At 46.8% G+C, this 22,878-nt stretch overlaps 1 protein-coding gene across 2 annotated transcripts in view; it reads left to right on the top strand.

The window, feature by feature from the left end:
* The window catches only part of LOC123997602 (nuclear factor 1 A-type-like), a 241,295-nt gene that overhangs the window by 122,417 nt on the left and 96,000 nt on the right, over window positions 1-22,878 (top strand). For both annotated transcript variants that reach the window (XM_046302019.1, XM_046302013.1), the window contains exons 3-4: window positions 15,460-15,522; window positions 18,790-18,864. In XM_046302019.1, the coding sequence (XP_046157975.1) occupies window positions 15,460-15,522; window positions 18,790-18,864 (138 nt within the window). The remainder of the gene's footprint in view (window positions 1-15,459; window positions 15,523-18,789; window positions 18,865-22,878) is intronic.

Here is a 22,878-nt window from a genome sequence, read left to right as displayed (position 1 = left end):
AGAGGAAGAGGCTGAGAGCAAAACAGAGAGAGGGGAGGTGGAGGAGGAGGCTGAGAGCCAAACAGAGAGAAGAGAGGTAGAGGAGGAGGCTGAGAGCCAAACAGAGAGAGGAGAGGAGGAGGCTGAGAGCAAAACAGAGACAGGAGAGGAGGAGGCTGAGAGCGAAAGTTGGCTGCCAACAGCAAATCACGTCTTTTGGGGGGAGATTCATTGTCGCACTGCCAAGAGCATCGAGACTTCTATTTTCACTCAATCAGAGAGTGGAAGAGTGGCGAGATATCAGAGAAGATCAGCAAGCTGAGGCTTCCCTTTATGCGGATTTCAGAAATTCGGAGCGAGAGGCGAGAGTGAAAAAGGAACTCGGAGCGCGAGAGAGAGATACACTACTATCGCATGTTCCCCATGTTTTCCATGTGCTCCTCGGTAGGTGATCAGACAGGCGGTGACTGACACTTCCTGGTCTTTACGGCCTATCAGTCAGCCCATCGGTCCTCATGCTTGTAAAATGGCGGAGGGGGAACGGAGACAGGTGTGATGACGCCATTGACAGGCACCGACCACACACACACACACACACACACTGTACCTTAGTATTGTAGCTGGAGCCTGTCAGCTAGGCTCTGGGACGACAGTGAATTCAGACAAACTCTCTCGGCATTCTTCCCCTGTGTCACCGAGGGCCGGCCATCCCCATAATTCTCTATGGTCTTCTCTAGTTAAGGTGTTGTCGTATTTTAGACGTTCCTCTCAGGAAGAGTTGCTTCCCAAAGCTCTTCTCTATGTAACGTTCTACTTTTGACCATGGCTGTCATCTACACTGAACAAAAATGTGTTTTATGTTTGATGAGCTGAAATAAAAGATCACAGAAATGTTCCAGACGCACATAGAGATGATTTTTCTCTCATTTTGCACTTCCATTTGTTTACATCCCTGTTAGTGAGAATTTCTATTTTGCCAAGATAATTCATCTGCCTGACAGGTGGCATATCAATAAGCTGATTAAACAGCATGATCATTACACAGGTGCACCTTGTGCTTGGGGACAATAAAGGGCCACTCTAAAATGTGTAGTTTTGTCACACAACACAATGCCACAGATGTCTCAATTTTGAGGGAGCGTGCAATTGGTATGCTGACTGTAGGAATGTCCATCAGAGCTGTTGCCAGATCATTTAATGTTAATTTCTCTACCATAAGCCGCCTACAACGTCATTTTTAGAGAATTTGGCAGTACTTCCAACCGGCCTCACAACCCACAGACCACGTGTAACCACTCCAGCCCAGGACCTCCACATCTGGCTTCTTCACCTGCGGGATCGTCTGAGACCAGCCACCCGGACAGGTGATGGAACTGTGGGTTTGTACAATCGAAGAATTTCTGCACAAACTGTCATAAACCTTCTCAGGGAAGCTCATCTGCGTGCTCATCGTCCTCACCAGGGTCTTGACCTGACTGCTGTTTGGCATCGTACCCTACTTCAGTGGGCAAATGCTCACCTTTGATGGCCATTGGCACGCTGGAGAAGTGGGCTCTTCCTGGATGAATCCGGTTTCAACTGTACCTGGCAGATGACAGACATGGTGTTGTGTGGGCAGGCTGTTTTTGCTGATGTCAACGTTGTGAACAGAGTGCCCCATGGTGGCGGTGGGGTTATGCTATGGGGCAGGCATAAGCTACGGACAATGAACACAAGTGCATTTTATTTATTGCAATTTGAATGTACAGAGATACTGTGACGAAATCCTGATGCCCATTGTTGTGCCATTCATAAGCCACCATCACCTCATGCCACAAGGATCTGTACTCTGGAAATGAAACATCCATAACCTGCATACTCACCAGACATGTCACCCTTTGAGACTGTTTGGGATGCTCTGGATAGATGTGTACGACAGCGTGTTCCAGTTCCCAGCAACTTTACACAGGAGAGGGACGACATTCCACAGGTCACAATCGACAGCCTGATCAACTCTATGTGAAGATGTGTCTCACTGCATGAGGCAAATGGTCACACCAGATACTGACTGGTTTTCTCATACAAGCCCCTACCTTTATTTTAAGGTATCTGTGACCAACAGATGCATATCTGTATTACCAGTCATGTGAAATCCATAGATTAGGGCCTAATTTATTTATTTCAATTGGCTGATGTCCTTATAAGAACTGTAACTCAGTAAAAAAAAAATAGAAATTGTTGCATGTTGCATTAATATTTTTTGTTAGAAACCGGGCTGATGCTTTTACAGGACTGTTCCTTTCCTGAGCTCCACGTTGTTAGTTGTTACCATGGTGAAATGTAGAGTCAGACATCAGTGTTTTGGAGGGAGGAAGTGCTGCAGAATGCTTTTTCCATCACTGTGCTCACCGGATAACTTGTGAAGGGGGGTGGAACAGAAAACTCCGTTTTACAAGTATGTTGTGTTTGTATCTGATTTAAATCTCTCTCTTTCTCCAACTAATATATTAACGCTGAGGAAAACATATTTATCCAATGCAGGAGTCCTTATTATCCTTGTGATGTCATTTTCTTTCCCTCTCACCCACCAGTCCTTGCATGTGAAACACACACACACACACACACACACACACACACACACACACACACACACACACACACACACACACACACACACACACACACACACACACACACACACACACACACACACACACACACACACACACACACACACACACACACACACACACACACATACTTGGCTCGCATGCACAGTTGACCCTCCCTGGATCTTTCTATTTCTGCCCATTAGGGCTACAGGAGGTCACGGAGCACATTGAATCCCTGACAGCCTCCACTTCTCTCTCACAGCCAAACTATTTAGAGACAGAGAGAGAGGGAGACAGAGAAAGAGAGACACACAGACAGAGGGGGAGACAGAGAGAGGGAGAGAGACACAGACAGAGAGAGAGGGATAGACTTAAAGAGAGGGTGAGAGGGAGACAGAGAGAGAGACACAGACAGAGAGAGAGGGAGAGAGGGATAGACAAAGAGAGGGAGACAGAGAGAGAGAGAGGGAGTGGGAGAGAGAGGGGGAGACAGAGAGAGGGAGAGAGACAGACAGAGAGAGAGAGGTGGAGAGGGATCGACATAAAGAGAGGGAGAGGGATAGACAAAGAGAGGGAGAGAGGAGAGAGAGAGAGAGGGGGAGAGGGATAGACATAAAGAGAGGGTGAGAGGGAGACAGAGAGAGAGACACAGACAGCGAGAGAGGGATAGACAAAGAGAGGGACACAGAGAGAGAGAGAGGGATAGACAAAGAGAGGGACACAGAGAGAGAGAGAGGGATAGACAAAGAGAGGGAGAGAGGGAGACAGAGAGAGAGACACAGACAGAGAGAGAGGGGGAGAGGGATAGACAAAGAGAGGGAGACAGAGATTGAGGGAGGGGGAGAGAGAGGGGGAGTGAGGGAGAGCAAGACACACAGAGAGAGAGCGAGAGAGAGAGAGAGAGAGAGAGGTGGAGAGGGATAGACATAAATAGATGGAGAGAGGGAGACAGAGAGGGGGTGAGAGGGAGACAGAGAGTGAGAGATAGACACAGACAGAGAAAGAGAGGGAGAGAGGGAGACAGAGAGAGAGAAAGAGAGGGAGGGAGACAGAGAGTAACTGGAATGCTGCCCAGGGCTGTATGTTTCACAATACCCCAAGGGAATGCTGGGATTGGGCTGTATTTTTTTGCCTTGCTGGGAAAAGGCCAAGAACTAATTTCTCCTCCTCAGCCTCCCCTCATACCCTTATTTTTCCATCCTCTTCCTAGAAATAGCGGAAATGTTCTGGGGGGTGGGGGGGGGGGGTGAGTCAGCAAGTGGTCTAACTCGCAGTATTGTTCACTTCTTCCCTCAGTGAGAACCTCCCTGCCTTTTATTAGCCAGGAGGGAAGACACTGAAGCACCCATGTGGAGGAGAGTTAGAGATTGAGGTATAGATGTAGGTAGAGAATGAGGTATAGATGTAGGTAGGGATTTAGGTATAGATGTAGGTAGAGATTGAGGTGTAGATGTAGGTAGAGATTGAGGTATAGATGTAGGTAGAGATTGAGGTATAGATGTAGGTAGAGATTGAGGTATAGATGTAGGTAGAGATTGAGGTGTAGATGTAGGTAGAGATTGAGGTATAGATGTAGGTAGAGATTGAGGTATAGATGTAGGTAGAGATTGAGGTATAGATGTAGGTAGAGATTGAGGTATAGATGTAGGTAGAGATGTAGGTGTAGGTAGAGAGTGAGGAATAGATGTAGGTAGAGATTGAGGTATAGATGTAGGTAGAGATGTAGGTGTAGATGTAGGTAGAGATTGAGGAATAGATGTAGGTAGAGATTCTAGGTATAGATGTAGGTAGAGATTGAGGTGTAGATGTAGGTAGAGATTGAGGTATAGATGTAGGTAGAGATTGAGGTATAGATGTAGGTAGAGATTGAGGTATAGATGTAGGTAGAGATTGAGGTATAGATGTAGGTAGAGATTGAGGTATAGATGTAGGTAGAGATTGAGGTGTAGGTAGAGATTGAGGTATAGATGTAGGTAGAGATTGAGGTATAGATGTAGGTAGAGATAGGTAGAGTGAGGTATAGATGTAGGTAGAGATTGAGGTATAGATGTAGATGTAGGTAGAGATGTAGGTAGAGTGTAGATAGGTAGAGATTGAGGTATAGATGTAGGTAGAGATTGAGGTATAGATGTAGGTAGAGATGTAGGTGTAGGTAGAGATTGAGGTATAGATGTAGGTAGAGATTGAGGTGTAGATGTAGGTAGAGGTTGAGGTGTAGATGTAGGTAGAGATTGAAACAGTTCTAGATTCTAGATGAATGGAGAGCTCTGGAGGTGCATGCTGGGAAGAAGAGCTGGTGACAGACAAGAGAAGAGACATCCCAAACACAGTTAATGACCTGAACCTACAGACATTTTCTTTCACCTACCGAAATGTAATAGACAAATAAAGTAGACAGGGAATGTCCATGGCTGTCATCTATACTAAACAAAAATATAAACACAACATGCAACAATTTCTAACACTTTATTGAGTAACAGTTCATATAAGGAAATCAGTCAATATAAATAAATTCATTCTAATCTATGAATTTCACATGACTGGGAATACAGATATACATCTGTTGGTCACAGATACCTTAAAATAAAGGGAGGGATCAGAAAACCAGTCAGTATCTGGTGTGACCATTTGCCTCATGCAGCGCGACACATCTCCTTCGCATTGAGTTGATCAGGCTGTTGATTGTGGCCTGTGGAATGTTGTCCCACTCCTCTTCAATGGCTGTGTGAAGTTGCTGGATATTGGCAGGAACTGGAACACGCTGTCGTACACGTCGATCCAGAGCATCCCAAACATGCTCAATTGGTGACATGTCTGGTGAGTATCCAGGCCATGGAAGAACTGGGACATTTTCAGCTTCCAGGGATTGTGTAGAGATCCTTATGACATGAGGCTGTGCATTATCATGCTGCAACATGAGCTGATGGTGGTGGATGAATGGTGCGACAATGGGCCTCAGGAACTCATCACGGTATCTCTGTGCATTCAAATTGCCATTGATCAAATGCAATTGTCTTCGTTGCCATAGCTTATACCTGCCCATACCATAACCCCACCACCACCATGGGGCACTCTGTTCACAGCGTTCATATCAGTAAACCACTCGCCCACACAACTCCATACACGTGGTCTGCGGTTGTGAGGCCGGTTGGACGTACTGCCAAATTCTCTAAAATGACGTTGGAGGCGGCTTATGGTAGAGAAATTAACATAAAATTATCTGGCAACAGCTCTGGTGGACATTCCTGCTGTCAGCATGCCAATTGCACGCTCCCTCAAAACTTAAGACATCTGTGGCATTGTGTTGTGTAACAAAACTGCACATTTTAGAGTGGCCTTTTATTGTGCCCAACACAAGGTGCACCTGTGTAAATATAATGCTATTTAAATCAACTTCTAGACATGCCACACCTGTCAGGTGGATGGATTATCTTGGGCAAAAGAGAAATGCTCACTAACAGGGATGTAAACCATTTTGTGAACAAAACTTGAAAGAAAGAAGATTTTGTGTGTATGGAAAATTCCTGGGATCTTTTATTTCAGCTCATGAAACATGGGACCAGCACTTTACATGTTGTGTTTATATTTATGTTCAGAGTATGTCCAAACCTTACTGTAAACACCAGCAACCCCGACCCCCATGTCAGTGTTGCATGCAGTGTGGAATGTGTGTGGAATTTGTATGCACTTGGAGTGTGTGTGTGTGTGTGTGTGTGTGTGTGTGTGTGTGTGTGTGTGTGTGTGTGTGTGTGTGTGTGTGTGTGTGTGTGTGTGTGTGTGTGTGTGTGTGTGTGTGTGTGTGTGTGTGTGTGTGTGTGCCCTCACCCAGCAGTGTGTCTCTTGCCGGCGTAAACGTTCTAACATTGCCTGAGTGCCACTCAATTACCTGGGTCTCCCGGATGAGGATGAGGCTGTCATGTCTGCTTGTAGAGAGCGCTGCTGTACAGCATCTCATTACAGGCCTCCCTTATCCAGCCGCACAGATAATCATATCTCACTCTCAAGCCTGTGTGTGTTATTGAGTGTGTGAAGGAGGCTGGTGAAATCCCTTCTTGCTGTGTGTGTGTGTGCTGGCATATGAGCTTGTACGCACACACACACACACACACACACACACACACACACACACACACACACACACACACACACACACACACACACACACACACACACACACACACACACACACACACACACACACACACACACACACACACACACACACACACACGCACACACACTGTTTGTTTGCTAAGTGGTTGGACATAAGGTTCCAGCGTGTGTGGGTGTTCTTATTCAGGGGTTTTAAACGTGCAGTAACTTACTGAAATTCAGGATATTGTGTCATAAATCAGAAGCAATACATACCAAAACATCATTTGTATTTAATGTACAGTATGTAATGACGGGGGTCTTCAGATCAAACATTCTCTCGTGACGCCTGTGCCATCTTCATTGGGCAACAAACGTCACAAAACATTTTCTAACTGGAAGGTGTTCCTGAAAATTCCTGATTGTATATATTTTTTGACAACTCTTTACCCTACAGAACAGGATCCCTTAGGTTTCAGGCCAACAGGACAGGATCTGTAAACAAAGCCACTGTAACTCTATACTCTTTGTCCCTCTTTCTGAGCCCAAAAACATACTAACACACACACACACACACACACACACACACACACACACACACACACACACACACACACACACACACACACACACACACACACACACACACACACACACACACACACACACACACACACACACACACACACACACACACACACACACACACACACACACAGCGTTAGGCTCTATAGATGAGAAGCAGAGGGGCTCTATGTAAACACTGGGTTTATTAAATATGGAGTGCCTGGAGGCAGGTCAAGGTTAGCCAAACACTGGACACAGGGAACGCAGGCCGAAACAAATGCACCCCTATGTACTCTCTCCTAGTCCTACAGGCAGGCAGGCTAGATATTGTCTTTCTGTCTGTGTTGAAGAATCTGTACTGTACAGCCGTGCACTAAAAGGACCTCTCTGTGAAATGCAGTAGCCTATCTTCTGTCTTCACAGTTTTAACTCTGTTTTTTTAGTGACCACTACTATCTCTATCTCACAGATATTCATTGTAAAGGGTTTAAACACTGTTTCCAATGCTTGAACATGAACATGCACCTGTGGAACGGTCGTTAAGACATTAACAGCTTACAGACGGTAGGCAATTAAGGTCACAGTTATGAAAACTTAGGACACTAAAGAGGCCTTTCTACTGACTCTGAAAAACACCAAAGAAAGATTCCCAGGGTCCCTGCTCATCTGCGTGAATGTGCCTTAGGCATGCTGCAGGGAGGCATGAGGACTGCAGATGTGGACAGGGCAATAAATTGCAATGTCCGTACTGTGAGACGCCTAAGACAGCGCTACAGGGAGACAGGATGGACAGCTGACCATCCTCGCAGTGTCAGACCACGTGTAACAACACCTGCACAGGATCGGTACATCTGAACATCACACCTGCGGGACAGGCACAGGATGGCAACAACAACTACCCGAGTTACACTAGGAATGCACAATCCCTCCATCAGTGCTCAGACTGAGAGAGGCTGGACTGAGGGCTTGTAGGCCTGTTGTAAAGGCAGGTCCTCACCAGACATCACTGGGAGCAACGTTGCCTATGGGCACAAACCCACCGTCGCTGGACCAGATAGGACTGGCAAAAGGTGCTCTTCACTGACGAGTCGTGGTTTGTCTCACCAGGGGTGATGGTCGGATTCACGTTTATCGTCGAAGGAATGAGCGTTACACCGAGGCCAGTACTCTGGAGTGGGATCGATTTGGAGGTGGAGGGTCCGTTATGGTCTGGGGCGGTGTGTCACAGCATCATCGGACTGAGCTTGTTGTCATCCTCCTCCCTCATGTGGTACTCTTCCCGCAGGCTCATCCTGACATGACCCTCCAGCATGACAATGCCACCAGTCATACTGCTCGTTCTGTGTGTGATTTCCTGCAAGACAAAAATGTCAGTGTTCTGCCATGGCCAGCAAAGATCCCAGATCTCAGTCCCATTGAGCACGTCTGGGACCTGTTGGATCGGAGGGTGAGGGCTAGGGCCATTCCCCCCAGAAATGTCCGGGAACTTGCAGGTGCTTTGGTGGAAAAGTGGGGTAACATCTCACACCAAAGAACTGGCAAATCTGGTGAAGTCCATGAGGAGGAGAAGCACTGCAGTACTTAATGCAGCTGGTGGCCACACCAGATACTAACTGTTACTTTTGATTTTGACCCCCCCCACCCCTTTGTTCAGGGACACATTATTCCATGTCTGTTAGTCGCATGTCTGTGGAACTTGTTCAGTTTATGTCTCAGTTGTAGAATCTTGTTATGTTCATACAAATATTTACACGTTAAGTTTGCTGAAAATAAACACAGTTGACAGTGAGAGGATGTTTCTTTTTTTGCTGAGTTTATTTGGTAGAAGTCAAAAGCCACATCAAGTGTCCCGGGGGGGATTGTTCTTGAGTGACTCTCAGGTACCATTTCATTCATAGGATGGGAGGGTGTTGGCGTAAGTGGGGGGGGGGGCAATAAGCGGATTGGGCCATAGTGGTGGGGGTAGAGCTTTACAGGAATAACCCCCGAAAATTTGGATGTTTGGCGAATCCACCACAATCGTTTAACAAAGCCCAGGCTTGACCCTCGGCTTGACGAAAAGCTTGTGAGGAAGACGAGAGGAGACGATACTTGTGTAAACAATAAGCCAATCCATGTGGCTTCACCTTCCATTGATGGCAGACAGAAAGGGCTGTTTGTATTTCTGAATGAAGTTTCTGCCTCCTCTTTTATTGGTCTGTGTGTTCCTGGGCTCAGTGTGTAAAAGGGCCTTTAGAAAGCAGGATTTCAACACACAATTGGATTACAGCTTCGAGCACTTGGTGGGAAAGTGGGCGGGTGGGCGAGAGAGAGACCGGCGGAGAGGGAGAGAGGGGGACTGGGTAGAGGTACAGAGGTTTGGCGGATGCATAAGGACGCTGGGCGAGAGGAGCGGGCCAGGCGCTGTTCCCCTCTCAGCAAGTGCTCAGAGAGAGGGAGGCAAAGATAGAAAGAAAGAAAGAAAGAAAGAAAGAAAGAAGAGAGGGGAAGAAAGAAAAGGGAAAGAAAGAGAGAGACTGGATAGAAAGAGAGAATGGATAGAAAGAGAGAGACTGGATAGAAAGAGAGAGACTGGATAGAAATAGAAAGAGAGAGACTGGATAGAAAGAGAGAGACTGGATAGAAAGAGAGAGACTGGATAGAAAGAGAAAATGGATAGAAAGAGAGAGAATGGATAGAAAGAGAGAGAATGGATAGAAAGAGAGAGACTGGATAGAAAGAGAGAGAATGGATAGAAAGAGAGCGAGGAGAGGAGAGGAGAGGAGAGGAGAGGAGAGGAGAGGAGAGGAGAGGAGAGGAGAGGAGAGGAGAGGAGAGGAGAGGAGAGGAGAGGAGAGGAGAGGAGAGGAGAGGAGAGGGAGGCCACCACAGACACAGGGATGACCTGAGAGAGTGTGTGTTTAATAGTGTTTAAGATTGGCCCGTTTAAGAGACGAGGTTCTGCTCATAAAAGTTTAGAGGCCCTGTGGACAAGCGCGTTTCTGGTCTAGCCAGGTCTTATTAAAGACGGTATAGAAAAGTAACATTTGCACCATAGTTACAGCCTGTAGCAAACACTTCTGCTACAGTGTGAAGTAATGAATACGACTCATGCTTTTCTCCGTCTCATGACGGCCATGAAATTACAGCCTTATGCAGCTCGGACGGTTAATTAGTCATATGAAGTTATTGGCCGTCGTAGAAGGAGCTGTGTCACAAATTCTGTAATCTATTAATGCCTCCAATAAGGGCCGATAAATTCCATGACAGTGCATATTCATAATGCTGTAACAATAATGAATGGCCCCTTATCCGGACGTTGATCTATGGTGCTGTAGGGGGGCCTTAGCCGTAGTAGTGAGAGTGGGAGATGAGCGAGCCCTATGCCAGACGCGGCCCCTGGCTTTAGTCCTCCTTTCCTCCTCCCCTCAGACAGCGAGAGACAAAGAGTAAGAGCGGCTTGTTAGGGGACTTGTATAGAGGCTGAAGGCAACGTGAACAGGCTTTGTTTGTGACGGCTGTTTGTTGTTTAATGTGTGTGTTTCTGTGTGGTTTTTTTCTTCTCTTTTTGTTTTAATCAGACAGGGTTTTTGTCATCCCCCGCTCTCCTAGCTCTGAGGGTCCTCAACAGGAGCTCTGAGGGTCCTCAACAGGGAGTGATTGCAGATGTGACACACAGATTCTGGGTCTCACGCCTAATTTGCATATTTAATTAGCGAGGGGGGAAAGGAGTGAGAGTTCGCCAGGGTAGAATATGGGGGCGGGAGGCAGGATGGGGGAGAGCTGTGTGAAAATACCCCCCCACCCAAACCCAGCAGCACCCAGTCCCTTATCCCCGCTGAACCCCCTCGCTTTCAGCCGCCTCTGTTCGGTTGCTGGGGGGATGTTTTGTTCCTCGGGCCTCCAGATTGCCTTTGTTTTAAGCTGTTGAAGCAGACCACAAATGCTGAGCAGAATACAAACAAGTTCTATCTAAATTGTTTACTTTGTCTTGCGAGTGGAGGGAAATTGATGGGCAATATTTGTATTTTTTGAGCGACTCACTACTCTTTTCCCTCGCTTTTGTGCTCGTTTCACGTTCCATTCATGTATGATCTGAACGGTTTCATTTTTAACATTTCTTTGCGTTGTTGGTTTCTTCGCTAATGGACCATTGCACTCTCTCTGACTGATCAAAGCCTTTAAAAAAATCTTTATTTTAGAGATAAACATTTGGTTACAAATTTATACTTCACTGGAAGTACTCAGTCTGATTTCTCTATCCAGCCATTGCCTCTACCAGAGAGAGAGAAGAAAACGCCATGGTTAGTTTTTACCTCAGCCTTGTTAAAACAACTACCTAATCTTGGAACTATTTCAGTGCTCTGGCAAACCTCTTGTAACCATTTCAGTAGAACACAAGCAACCCATTTCAGTGAATCAGCTTTCAGTCTATGAGTAGCAGCAATACCAGACCCTGTCATCCTGTCACCCTAGCAGGCCTAGGGTCATATCTCTTCTTCCGACTCCCAAAGTGGAGATGGGTAATATTTATCCCACTCCCAACAATTTTATCTGCAACCCGTCAGATCGATACAAGCCAGCAGCAGCTAAATCACCCAGAGGGTATGTTCCTCTGCCATTTTGGCAGCAGTAACACCCATAAATAGGAGAGGAGCCAACTTCTTCCCCACAAGAACGGAGCTTGTTAAACGTCAATTCCATCATTGCTGTCACCGCTAATGACACTGTTAAACATTCTCAGGTGGGGGCAAAAACATTGTCCGTCAAGTGTGTTTTTTTCCTGGTTTATGAGCGATGGAGGCTGTTGTTGTGGCAGGCTTATGTTTTCACCAAATGTCCAATTCTCCTTTACCTTTCCCACCTACAAATGACCCTGCTCCTTACCCATTCCACCTCCAACAGACACCTCAGAAACCCCCCCTGACATCCCCAGAAAACCTCCCCTGACGCCTGACACATAACATCTTTCAACACAGACACCCACAGCTACCTTAGTGGACTGTCGGTACAGTAAAGATGCTGACACACTGGATAGTACTGTAAAGACACTGACACACTGGACAGTACTGTAAAGACACTGACACACTGGATAGTACTGTAAAGACACTGACACACTGGATAGTACTGTAAAGACACTGACACACTGGATAGTACTGTAAAGACACTGACACACTGGACAGTACTGTAAAGACACTGTCACACTGGACAGTACTGTAAAGACACTGACACACTGGACAGTACTGTAAAGACACTGACACACTGGATAGTACTGTAAAGACACTGACACACTGGACAGTACTGTAAAGACACTGTCACACTGGACAGTACTGTAAAGACACTGACACACTGGACAGTACTGTAAAGACACTGACACACTGGATAGTACTGTAAAGACACTGACACACTGGATAGTACTGTAAAGACACTGACACACTGGATAGTACTGTAAAGACACTGACACACTGGATAGTACTGTAAAGACACTGACACACTGGATAGTACTGTAAAGACACTGACACACTGGATACTACTGTAAAGACACTGACACACTGGATAGTACTGTATAGACACTGACACACTGGATAGTACTGTAAAGACACTGACACACTGGACAGTACTGTAAAGACACTGACACACTGGATAGTACTGTATAGACACTGACACACTGGATAGTACTGTAAAGACACTGACACACTGGACAGTACTGTAAAGACACTGACACACTGGACAGTACTGTAAAGACACTGACACACTGGATAGTACTGTAAAGACACTGACACACTTCTGGTGCAGTCCTACGCTGTGGGGCTCTGGCTGTGCCAGTATACAGTCGATGCACAGGCCAGGGGGGGAGACAGACACTGATCGCAGAGCTGGAGACCCAGGGACTAGGGTTTCACCTGCGCGCGAACACACACACACACACACACACACACACACACACACACACACACACACACACACACACACACACACACACACACACACACACACACACACACACACACACACACACACACACACACACACACACACACACACACACAGAGTAGCCTACGGGTTGGGTTTGCTCTCTCAGACAGTGGGCAACCCCGACCGACCGCACGCACAAACACACTCACAGTTACAGTACTATAGTGACAAATGCGAAGAAACCAATGTGTTTGTGGAATGACGCTATGCAAGTCCAATTTGATAGAAATTAGTATTGTGGCTAAAGAAATCAAATCAAGTCAAATTGTATTGGTCACATACACATATTTAACATATGTTATTGGTCACATACGCATATTTAACAGATGTTATTGCAGGTGTAGTGAAATGCTTGTGTTCCTAGCTCCAGCAGTGCAGTAATATCTAACAATACACACAAATGTAAAAAACAAGTTGTAAGACATAAATATTAGAACGAGCCATGTTGGAGTGACCAAAATACAGTAGAATATAATACAGTAGATACAGTGGGGAGAACAAGTATTTGATGCACTGCCAATTTTTCAGGTTTTCCTACTTACAAAACATGTCTGTCATTTTTATCATAGGTAGACTTCAATTGTGAGAGACGGAATCTAAAAGAAAAATCCAGAAAATCACATTGTATGGTTTTTAAGTAATTATTTAGCATTTTATTGCATTACATCAGAAAAGCAGAACTTAATATTTGGTACAGAAACCTTTGTTTGCAATTACAGAGATCATACGTTTCCTGTAGTTCTTGACCAGGTTTGCACACACTGCAGCAGGGATTTTGGCCCACTCCTCCATACAGACCTTCTAAAGATCCTTCAGGTTTCGGGTCTGTCGCTGGGAAATATGGACTTTCAGCTCCCTCCAAAGATTTTCTATTGGGTTCAGGTCTGGAGACTGGCTAGGTCACTCCAGGACCTTGAGATGCTTCTTACGTAGCCACTCCTTAGTTGCCCTGGCTGTGTGTTTCGGGTCGTTGTCATGCTGGAAGACCGATCTTCAATTCTCTTACTGAGGGAAAGAGATTGTTGGCCAAGATCTCACGATACATGGCCCCATCCATCTTCCCCTCAATACGGTGCAGTTGTCCTGTCCCCTTTGCTGAAAAGCATCCCCAAATAATGATGTTTCCACCTCCATGCTTCACGGTTAGGATGGTGTTCTTGGGGTTGTACTCATCCTTCTTCTTCCTCCAAACAAAGCTCTATTTTTGTCTCATCAGACCACATGACCTTCTCCCATTCCTCCTCTGGATCATCCAGATGGTCATTGGCAAACTTCAGATGGGCCTGGACATGTGCTGGATTGAGCAGGGGGACCTTGTGTGCGCTGCAGGATTTGAATCCATGACGGCGTAGTGTGTTACTAATGGTTTTCTTTGAGACTGTGGTCCCAGCTCTCTTCAGGTCATTGACCAGGTCCTGCCGTGTAGTTCTGGGCTGATCCCTCACCTTCCTCATGATCATTGATGCCCCACGAGGTGAGATCATGCATGGAGCATCAGACCGCGGGTGATTGACCGTCATCTTGAACTTCTTCCATTTTCTAATAATTGCGCCAACAGTTGTTGCCTTCTCACCAAGCTGCTTGCCTATTGTCCTGTAGCCCATCCCAGCCTTGTGCAGGTCTACAATTTTATCCCTGATTGCCTTACACAGCTCTCTGGTCTTGGCCATTGTGGAGAGGTTGGAGTCTGTTTGATTGAGTGTGTGGAAGGTGTCTTTTATACAGGTAATGTGTTCAAACAGGTGCAGTTAATACAGGTAGAGTGGAGAACAGGAGGGCTTCTTAAAGAAAAACTAACAGGTCTTTGAGAGCCGGAATTCTTACTGGTTGGTAGGTGATCAAATACTTATGTCATGCAATAAAATGCAAATGAATTACTTAAAAATCATACAATGTGATTTTCTGTATTTTGTTTTAGAATCCGTCTCTCACAGTTGAAGTGTACCTATGATAAAAAATTACAGACCTCTACATGCTTTGTAAGTGGGACAACCTGCAAAATTGGCAGTGTATCAAATACTTGTTCTCCCCACTGTACATATGAAATGAGTAAAACAGTATGTAAACATTATTAAATTGAACCCATCCAAGTGTTTTTATGGATTCTGCATGTTTCACAATCTTATCTTATCGTTTATATATCCATGATATCGCCTTGTTGAATAAAACCGTGCCATTTTGGCTCATCTGAAAGTTGGACTGCTTGTGAGACCCTTCCTCCAGTCCCTGACGGCCTTTCACCTTCCTCTCTCTCTCTCTCTCTCTCTCTCTGTAGATGGCCAGTCAGAGAGTCCCAACCAGCAGAGTGAGTCTGATATCAAGGAGCAGCCTGAGAACGGTAAGAGACTAATGACTGCACTGTACAACTACTGTAGCATACTAGTAAAATCATTGAACAAGAGAATCAGTTACCTCTGTCTCAACCTAATATCACATGAGTTTACAAAACATTATGAACACCTGCTCTTTCCATGACAGACTGACCAGGTGAATCCAAGTGAAAACTATGATTCCTTATTGATGTCACCTGTTAAATTCTCTCCCGTCAGTGTAGATGAAGGTGAGGTGACAGGTTAAAGAATCATTTTTAAGCCTTGAGACAATTGACATATGGATTCTGTATTGGTGCTAGTCAGAGGGTGAATGGCCAAGACAAAAGTGCCTTTGAACGGGGTTTGGTAGTAGGTGCACCGGTATGAGTGTGTCAAGAACTGCAACACTACTGGGTTTTTCACGCTCAATAGTTTCTCGTGTGTATCAAGAATGTTCCACCACCCAAAGGACATCCAGCCAAATTGACACAACTGTGGGAAGCATTGGAGTCAACATGGGCCAGCATCCCTGTGGAACGCTTTCAACGCCTTGTAGAGTCCACACCCCGAATTGAGTCCACACCCCGAATTGAGGCTGAATTGAGGCTGTTCTGACGGCAAAATGAGGTGCAACTCAATATTAAGTGTTCCTAATTAGAGGTCGACCTCTAATTATGATTTTTCAACGCCGATACCGATACCAATTATTGGAGGACAAAAAAAGCCGATACCGACTAATCGGCCAATTAAAAAAAAAATGTATTTGTAATAATGACAATTACAACAATACTGAATGAACACTTATTTTAACTTAATATAGTACATCAATAAAATCAATTTAGCCTCAAATAAATAATGAAACATGTTTAATTTGGTTAAAATAATGCAAAAACAAAGTGTTGGAAAAGAAAGTAAAAGTGCAATATGTGCCATGTAAAAAAGCTTACGTTTAAGTTCCTTGCTCAGAACATGAGAACATATGAAAGCTGGTGGTTCCTTTTAACGAGTCTTCAATATAGGTAAGAAGTTTAGGTTGTAGTTATTATAGGAATTATAGGACTATTTCTCTCTATACCATTTGTATTTCAATATCAAATCATAGACTTAATTATAACATAACACACAGAAATACGAGCCTTAGGACATTAATATGGTCAAATCCGGAAACTATCATTTCGAAAACAAGACGTTTATTCTTTCAGTGAAATACGGAACCGTTCTGTATTTTATCGAATGGTTGGCATCCCTAAGTCTAAATATTCCTGTTACATTGCACAACCTTCAATGTTATGTCATAATTACGTAAAATTCTGGCAAATTAGTTCGCAATGTGCCAGGCGGCCCAAACTGTTGCATATACCCTGACTCTGCGTGCAATGAACGCAATAAACAATCAAAATTAACAGTAAACATTACACATACAGAAGTTTTAAAACAATAAAGACAATCCAAATGTCATATATATACAGTGTTGTAACAGTGTACAAAAGGTTAAAGGACACAAGATAAAATAAATAAGCATGAATATGCGTTGTATTTACAATGGTGTTTGTTCTTCACTGGTTGCCCTTTTCTCGTGGCAACAGGTCACAAATCTTGCTGCTGTGATGCACACTGTGGAATTTCACCCAGTAGATATGGGAGTTTATCAAAATTGGATTTGTTTTCGAATTCTTTGTGGATCTGTGTGATCTGAGGGAAATATGTCTCTCTAATATGGTCATACATTGGGCAGGAAGTTAGGAAGTGCAGCTCAGTTTCCACCTCATTTTGTGGGCAGTGAGCACATAGCATGTCTTCTCTTCTCTCTTTCCCTCTCTCTGCCTGTCTCCTCTCTCTCTCTCTCTCTCTCTCTCTCTCTCTCTCTCTCTCTCTCTCTCTCTCTCTCTCTCTCTCTCTCTCTCTCTCTCTCTCTCTCTCTCTCTCTCTCTCTCTCTCTCTCTCTCTCTTTGGCATCTTTACTCTTAAGAGTGTACTAAATTTGGAGCAGAGCTGGGCCCTGGTCACTCTAAAGGGAATAGGGTTCTCTTTGGGACGTAGTCATAGAGCGTCGAGGGAATGAAGACGAGCAATGAACGTATTTCATTTTGTTATTGAACCTTCATTTAACTAGGCAAGTCAGTTAAGATAAAATTTGTATTTACAATCCCAGCCTATCCCAGCCTATCCCAGCCTATCCCAGCCTATCCCAGCCTATCCCAGCCTATCCCAGCCAATCCCAGCCTATCCCAGCCTATCCCAGCCAATCCCAGCCTATCCCAGCCAATTCCTAACCCGAACGACACTGGGGCTATCCCAGCCAATCCCGGACGATGCTGTACCAATTGTGCGCCGCCCTATGGGACTCCCAATCATGGCCAGTTGTGATACAGCCTGGAATCAAACCAGGGTCTGTAGTGATGCCTCTAGCACTGACATGCAGTGCATTAGACTGCCGCACCACTGGTGGTTCCTAGTGGTTCCCAACGAGAGTTACTGGGAACCCTGGGAGTACTTGGGGGGGTACTGCAGGGGTACTCCAGGCAGAGCAACATTCAGTTGGTGGTACAGGAGTTGTAGGGGAAAAGCAAAAGCTTGTCCAAAGTTATGGAAAATGTCTTGGAAAGATGAGAAAATAGGATTTTGTACTCAAATGTGTTCAGTATCATTTTTTACATTACATTTAAGTCATTTAGCAGACGCTCTTATCCAGAGCGACTTACAAATTGGTGCATTCACCTTATGACATTCAGTAGAACAGTCACTTTACAATAGTGCAACACGAGTATCAACACGAGCTGCTCCAGTAGTTTCACTGGAGACACTTAAGTGTGTTTTTGTGTGTGTCTGGTTAGTGGAGCCCCCTGCCGTGGTTTTTGGGAGTGGAAGGTGGGGACAGGGGCCCCAGATGTGCCCTGCCCTTTAGGTCATTGTAAATGCACCCTCCTCCCCCACGTTGCATTACTTTCCACAGGGACATGTAACGGTGTGTGCGTGAGAGAGTCTGTGTGTGTGTGTGTGTCTGTGTGTCTGTGTGTCTGTGTGTCTGTGTGCCTGTGTCTGTGTCTGTGTGCACATGCATGCGTGATTTTGTGTGTGTGTGTGTATGATGTGTGTTTGAGACGAACCTCGACCCATGCCTCCTGTTTCATGTTCCAACGATGCTCTGTTTGCAATAACATCATCTCTCTCTCTCTCTCTCTCTCTCTCTCTCTCTCTCTCTCTCTCTCTCTCTCTCTCTCTCTCTCTCTCTCTCTCTCTCTCTCTCTCTCTCTCTCTCTCTCTCTCTCTCTCTCTCTCTCTCTCTCTCTCAGGACATCTTGGCTTCCAAGACAGCTTTGTCACATCGGGTGTCTTCAGTGTGGCCGAGCTCGTGCGAGTCTCACAGAGTAAGTTTATCCTCTATTCCTCTCTCTACCTCCCCCATCTTTACTCCCTCTGTCACTCTCTCTTTACCCCCCGTCACTCTCTCTTTACCCCCCTGTCACTCTCTCTTTACCCCCTGTCACTCTCTCTTTATCCCCCCGTCACTCTCTCTTTACCCCCGTCACTCTCTCTTCTCTTTACCCCCGTCACTCTCTCTTCTCTTTACCCCCCGTCACTCTCTCTTTGCCCCCCGTCACTCTCTCTTCTCTTTACCCCCGTCACTCTCTCTTTACCCCCATGTCACTCTCTCTTTACCCCCTGTCACTCTCTCTTTACCCCCTGTCACTCTCTCTTTACCCCCTGTCACTCTCTCTTTACTCCCTCTGTCACTCTCTCTTTACCCCCCGTCACTCTCTCTTCTCTTTACCCCCCGTGTCTCTCTCTTCTCTTTACCCCCGTCACTCTCTCTTTACTCCCTCTGTCACTCTCTCTTCTCTTTACCCCCGTCACTCTCTCTCTTCTCTTTACCCCCGTCACTCTCTCTTTACTCCCTCTGTCACTCTCTCTTCTCTTTACCCCCGTCACTCTCTCTTTACCCCCTGTCACTCTCTCTTTACCCCCTGTCACTCTCTCTTTACTCCCTCTGTCACTCTCTCTTTACCCCCGTCACTCTCTCTTCTCTTTACCCCCCGTCACTCTCTCTTCTCTTTACCCCCCGTCACTCTCTCTTTACCCCCGTCCTCTCTCTTCTCTTTACCCCCGTCACTCTCTCTTCTCTTTACCCCCGTCACTCCCTCTTTACCCCCGTCACTCTCTCTTTACCCCCGTCACTCTCTCTTTACCCCCCCGTTACTCTCTCTTCTCTTTACCCCCGTCACTCTCTCTTTACCCCCGTCACTCTCTCTTTACCCCCCGTCACTCTCACTTTACCCCCGTCACTCTCTCTCTACCCCTCTGTCACTCTCTCTTTAACCCCCCGTCACTCTCTCTCTACCCCTCTGTCACTCTCTCTTTAACCCCCCCCCCCCCCCCGTCACTCTCTCTCTCTGTCTCTTTCTCTCTCTGTCTCCATCTCTATTCTCTCCACAAAGAGAAGCCAGCAGCAGGCAGTGATGTGATTGCATATCTTCCATCGATATGGTCCGGGCCCACTAATACAATTTATTAGGATCGATACAGAGATTCCCCAGTCGCTCCCACTATGTTAATGAACTAAGAGCAAACCCCAATTCTCTCCCAAATCAGACAGTCAGCTAAAGGAAAAGACCCACAGTCACGTTAGTAGGCCAATGAAAAATGGACAATGACTAAGATCTGTTTCTCAGAGTAGGAGTGCTGATCTAGGATCAGTTTTACCTTTTAGGTTACAATGAATGCAAGGGAAGAGGGGACTGATCCTAGATCAGCAGTCTGAGACCCTTTATGAAGACAGGCTCTAAAGTTTAGGTTAACCTTAATCGTTAGGGGGGAGGCCCTGTAGTTGCCACTCCTCGACTCTTAATCTTAATCGTTAGGGGGGAGGCCCTGTCGGTGCCACTCCTCGACTCTTAATCTTAATCGTTAGGGGGGAGGCCCTGTAGTTGCCACTCCTCGACTCTTAATCTTAATCGTTAGGGGGGAGTCCCTGTAGTTGCCACTCCTCGACTCTTAATCTTAATCGTTAGGGGGGAGGCCCTGTAGTTGCCACTCCTCGACTCTTAATCTTAATCGTTAGGGGGGAGTCCCTGTAGTTGCCACTCCTCGACTCTTAACCTTAATCGTTAGGGGGGAGTCCCTGTAGTTGCCACTCCTCGACTCTTAATCTTAATCGTTAGGGGAGTCCCTGTAGTTGCCACTCCTCGACTCTTAACCTTAATCGTTAGGGGGGGAGTCCCTGTAGTTGCCACTCCTCGACTCTTAACCTTAATCGTTAGGGGGGAGTCCCTGTAGTTGCCACTCCTCGACTCTTAATCTTAATCGTTAGGGGGGAGTCCCTGTAGTTGCCACTCCTCGACTCTTAACCTTAATCGTTAGGGGGGAGTCCCTGTAGTTGCCACTCCTCGACTCTTAACCTTAATCGTTAGGGGGGAGGCCCTGTTGGTGCCCCTCCCAGACTCTTTACCTTAATCGTTAGGGGGGGAGGCCCTGTTGGTGCCACTCCTCGACTCTTAACCTTAATCATTAGGGGGCCCTGTAGGTGCCACTCCTCGACTCTTAACCTTAATCGTTAGGGGGGAGGCCCTGTCGGTGCCACTCCTCGACTCTTAACCTTAATCGTTAGGGCGGAGGCCCTGTCGGTGCCCCTCCTCGACTCTTAACCTTAATCGTTAGGGGGGAGGCCCTGTCGGTGCCCCTCCTCGACTCTTTACCTTAATCGTTAGGGGGGAGGCCCTGTCGGTGCCACTCCTCAACTCTTTACCTTAATCGTTAGGGGGGAGGCCCTGTCGGTTCCCCTCCTCGACTCTTAACCTTAATCGTTAGGGGGGGAAGGCCCTGTAGGTGCCCCTCCTCGACTCTGTACCTTAATCGTTAGGGCGGAGGCCCTGTCGGTGCCCCTCCTCGACTCTTTACCTTAATCGTTAGGGGGGAGGCCCTGTCGGTGCCACTCCTCGACTCTTAACCTTAATCATTAGGGGGGGGGCCCTGTAGGTGCCACTCCTCGACTCTTAACCTTAATCGTTAGGGGGGAGTCCCTGTAGTTGCCACTCCTCGACTCTTAATCTTAATCGTTAGGGGGGAGTCCCTGTAGTTGCCACTCCTCGACTCTTAATCTTAATCGTTAGGGGGGAGTCCCTGTAGTTGCCACTCCTCGACTCTTAATCTTAATCGTTAGGGGGGAGTCCCTGTAGTTGCCACTCCTCGACTCTTAACCTTAATCGTTAGGGGGGAGTCCCTGTAGTTGCCACTCCTCGACTCTTAACCTTAATCGTTAGGGGGGAGTCCCTGTAGTTGCCACTCCTCGACTCTTAAGCTTAATCGTTAGGGGGGAGTCCCTGTAGTTGCCACTCCTCGACTCTTAACCTTAATCGTTAGGGGGGAGTCCCTGTAGTTGCCACTCCTCGACTCTTAACCTTAATCGTTAGGGGGGAGTCCCTGTAGTTGCCACTCCTCGACTCTTAACCTTAATCGTTAGGGGGGAGGCCCTGTTGGTGCCCCTCCCAGACTCTTTACCTTAATCGTTAGGGGGGGAGGCCCTGTTGGTGCCACTCCTCGACTCTTAACCTTAATCATTAGGGGGGGGGCCCTGTAGGTGCCACTCCTCGACTCTTAACCTTAATCGTTAGGGGGGAGGCCCTGTCGGTGCCACTCCTCGACTCTTAACCTTAATCGTTAGGGGGGAGGCCCTGTCGGTGCCCCTCCTCGACTCTTAACCTTAATCGTTAGGGGGGAGGCCCTGTCGGTGCCACTCCTCAACTCTTTACCTTAATCGTTAGGGGGGAGGCCCTGTCGGTTCCCCTCCTTGACTCTTAACCTTAATCGTTAGGGGGGGAAGGCCCTGTAGGTGCCCCTCCTCGACTCTGTACCTTAATCGTTAGGGCGGAGGCCCTGTCGGTGCCCCTCCTCGACTCTTTACCTTAATCGTTAGGGGGGAGGCCCTGTCGGTGCCACTCCTCGACTCTTAACCTTAATCGTTATGGGGGAGGCCCTGTCGGTGCCCCTCCTCGACTCTTAACCTTAATCGTTATGGGGGAGGCCCTGTCGGTGCCCCTCCTCGACTCTTAACCTTAATCGTTAAGGGGGAGGCCCTGTCGGTGCCCCTCCTCGACTCTTAACCTTAATCGTTATGGGGGAGGCCCTGTCGGTGCCCCTCCTCGACTCTTAACCTTAATCGTTATGGGGGAGGCCCTGTCGGTGCCCCTCCTCGACTCTTAACCTTAATCGTTATGGGGGAGGCCCTGTCCGTGCCCCTCCTCGACTCTTAACCTTAATCGTTAGGGGGGAGGCCCTGTCGGTGCCCCTCCTCGACTCTTAACCTTAATCGTTAGGGGGGAGGCCCTGTCGGTGCCCCTCCTCGACTCTTAACCTTAATCGTTAGGGGGGAGGCCCTGTCGGTGCCA

Source organism: Oncorhynchus gorbuscha, linkage group LG02 (assembly GCF_021184085.1).
Source record: "Oncorhynchus gorbuscha isolate QuinsamMale2020 ecotype Even-year linkage group LG02, OgorEven_v1.0, whole genome shotgun sequence".
Lineage (NCBI taxonomy): Eukaryota > Metazoa > Chordata > Actinopteri > Salmoniformes > Salmonidae > Oncorhynchus > Oncorhynchus gorbuscha.
Note: the sequence above shows the minus strand (reverse complement) of the source record. Positions and strands in the feature narration are given on the sequence as shown.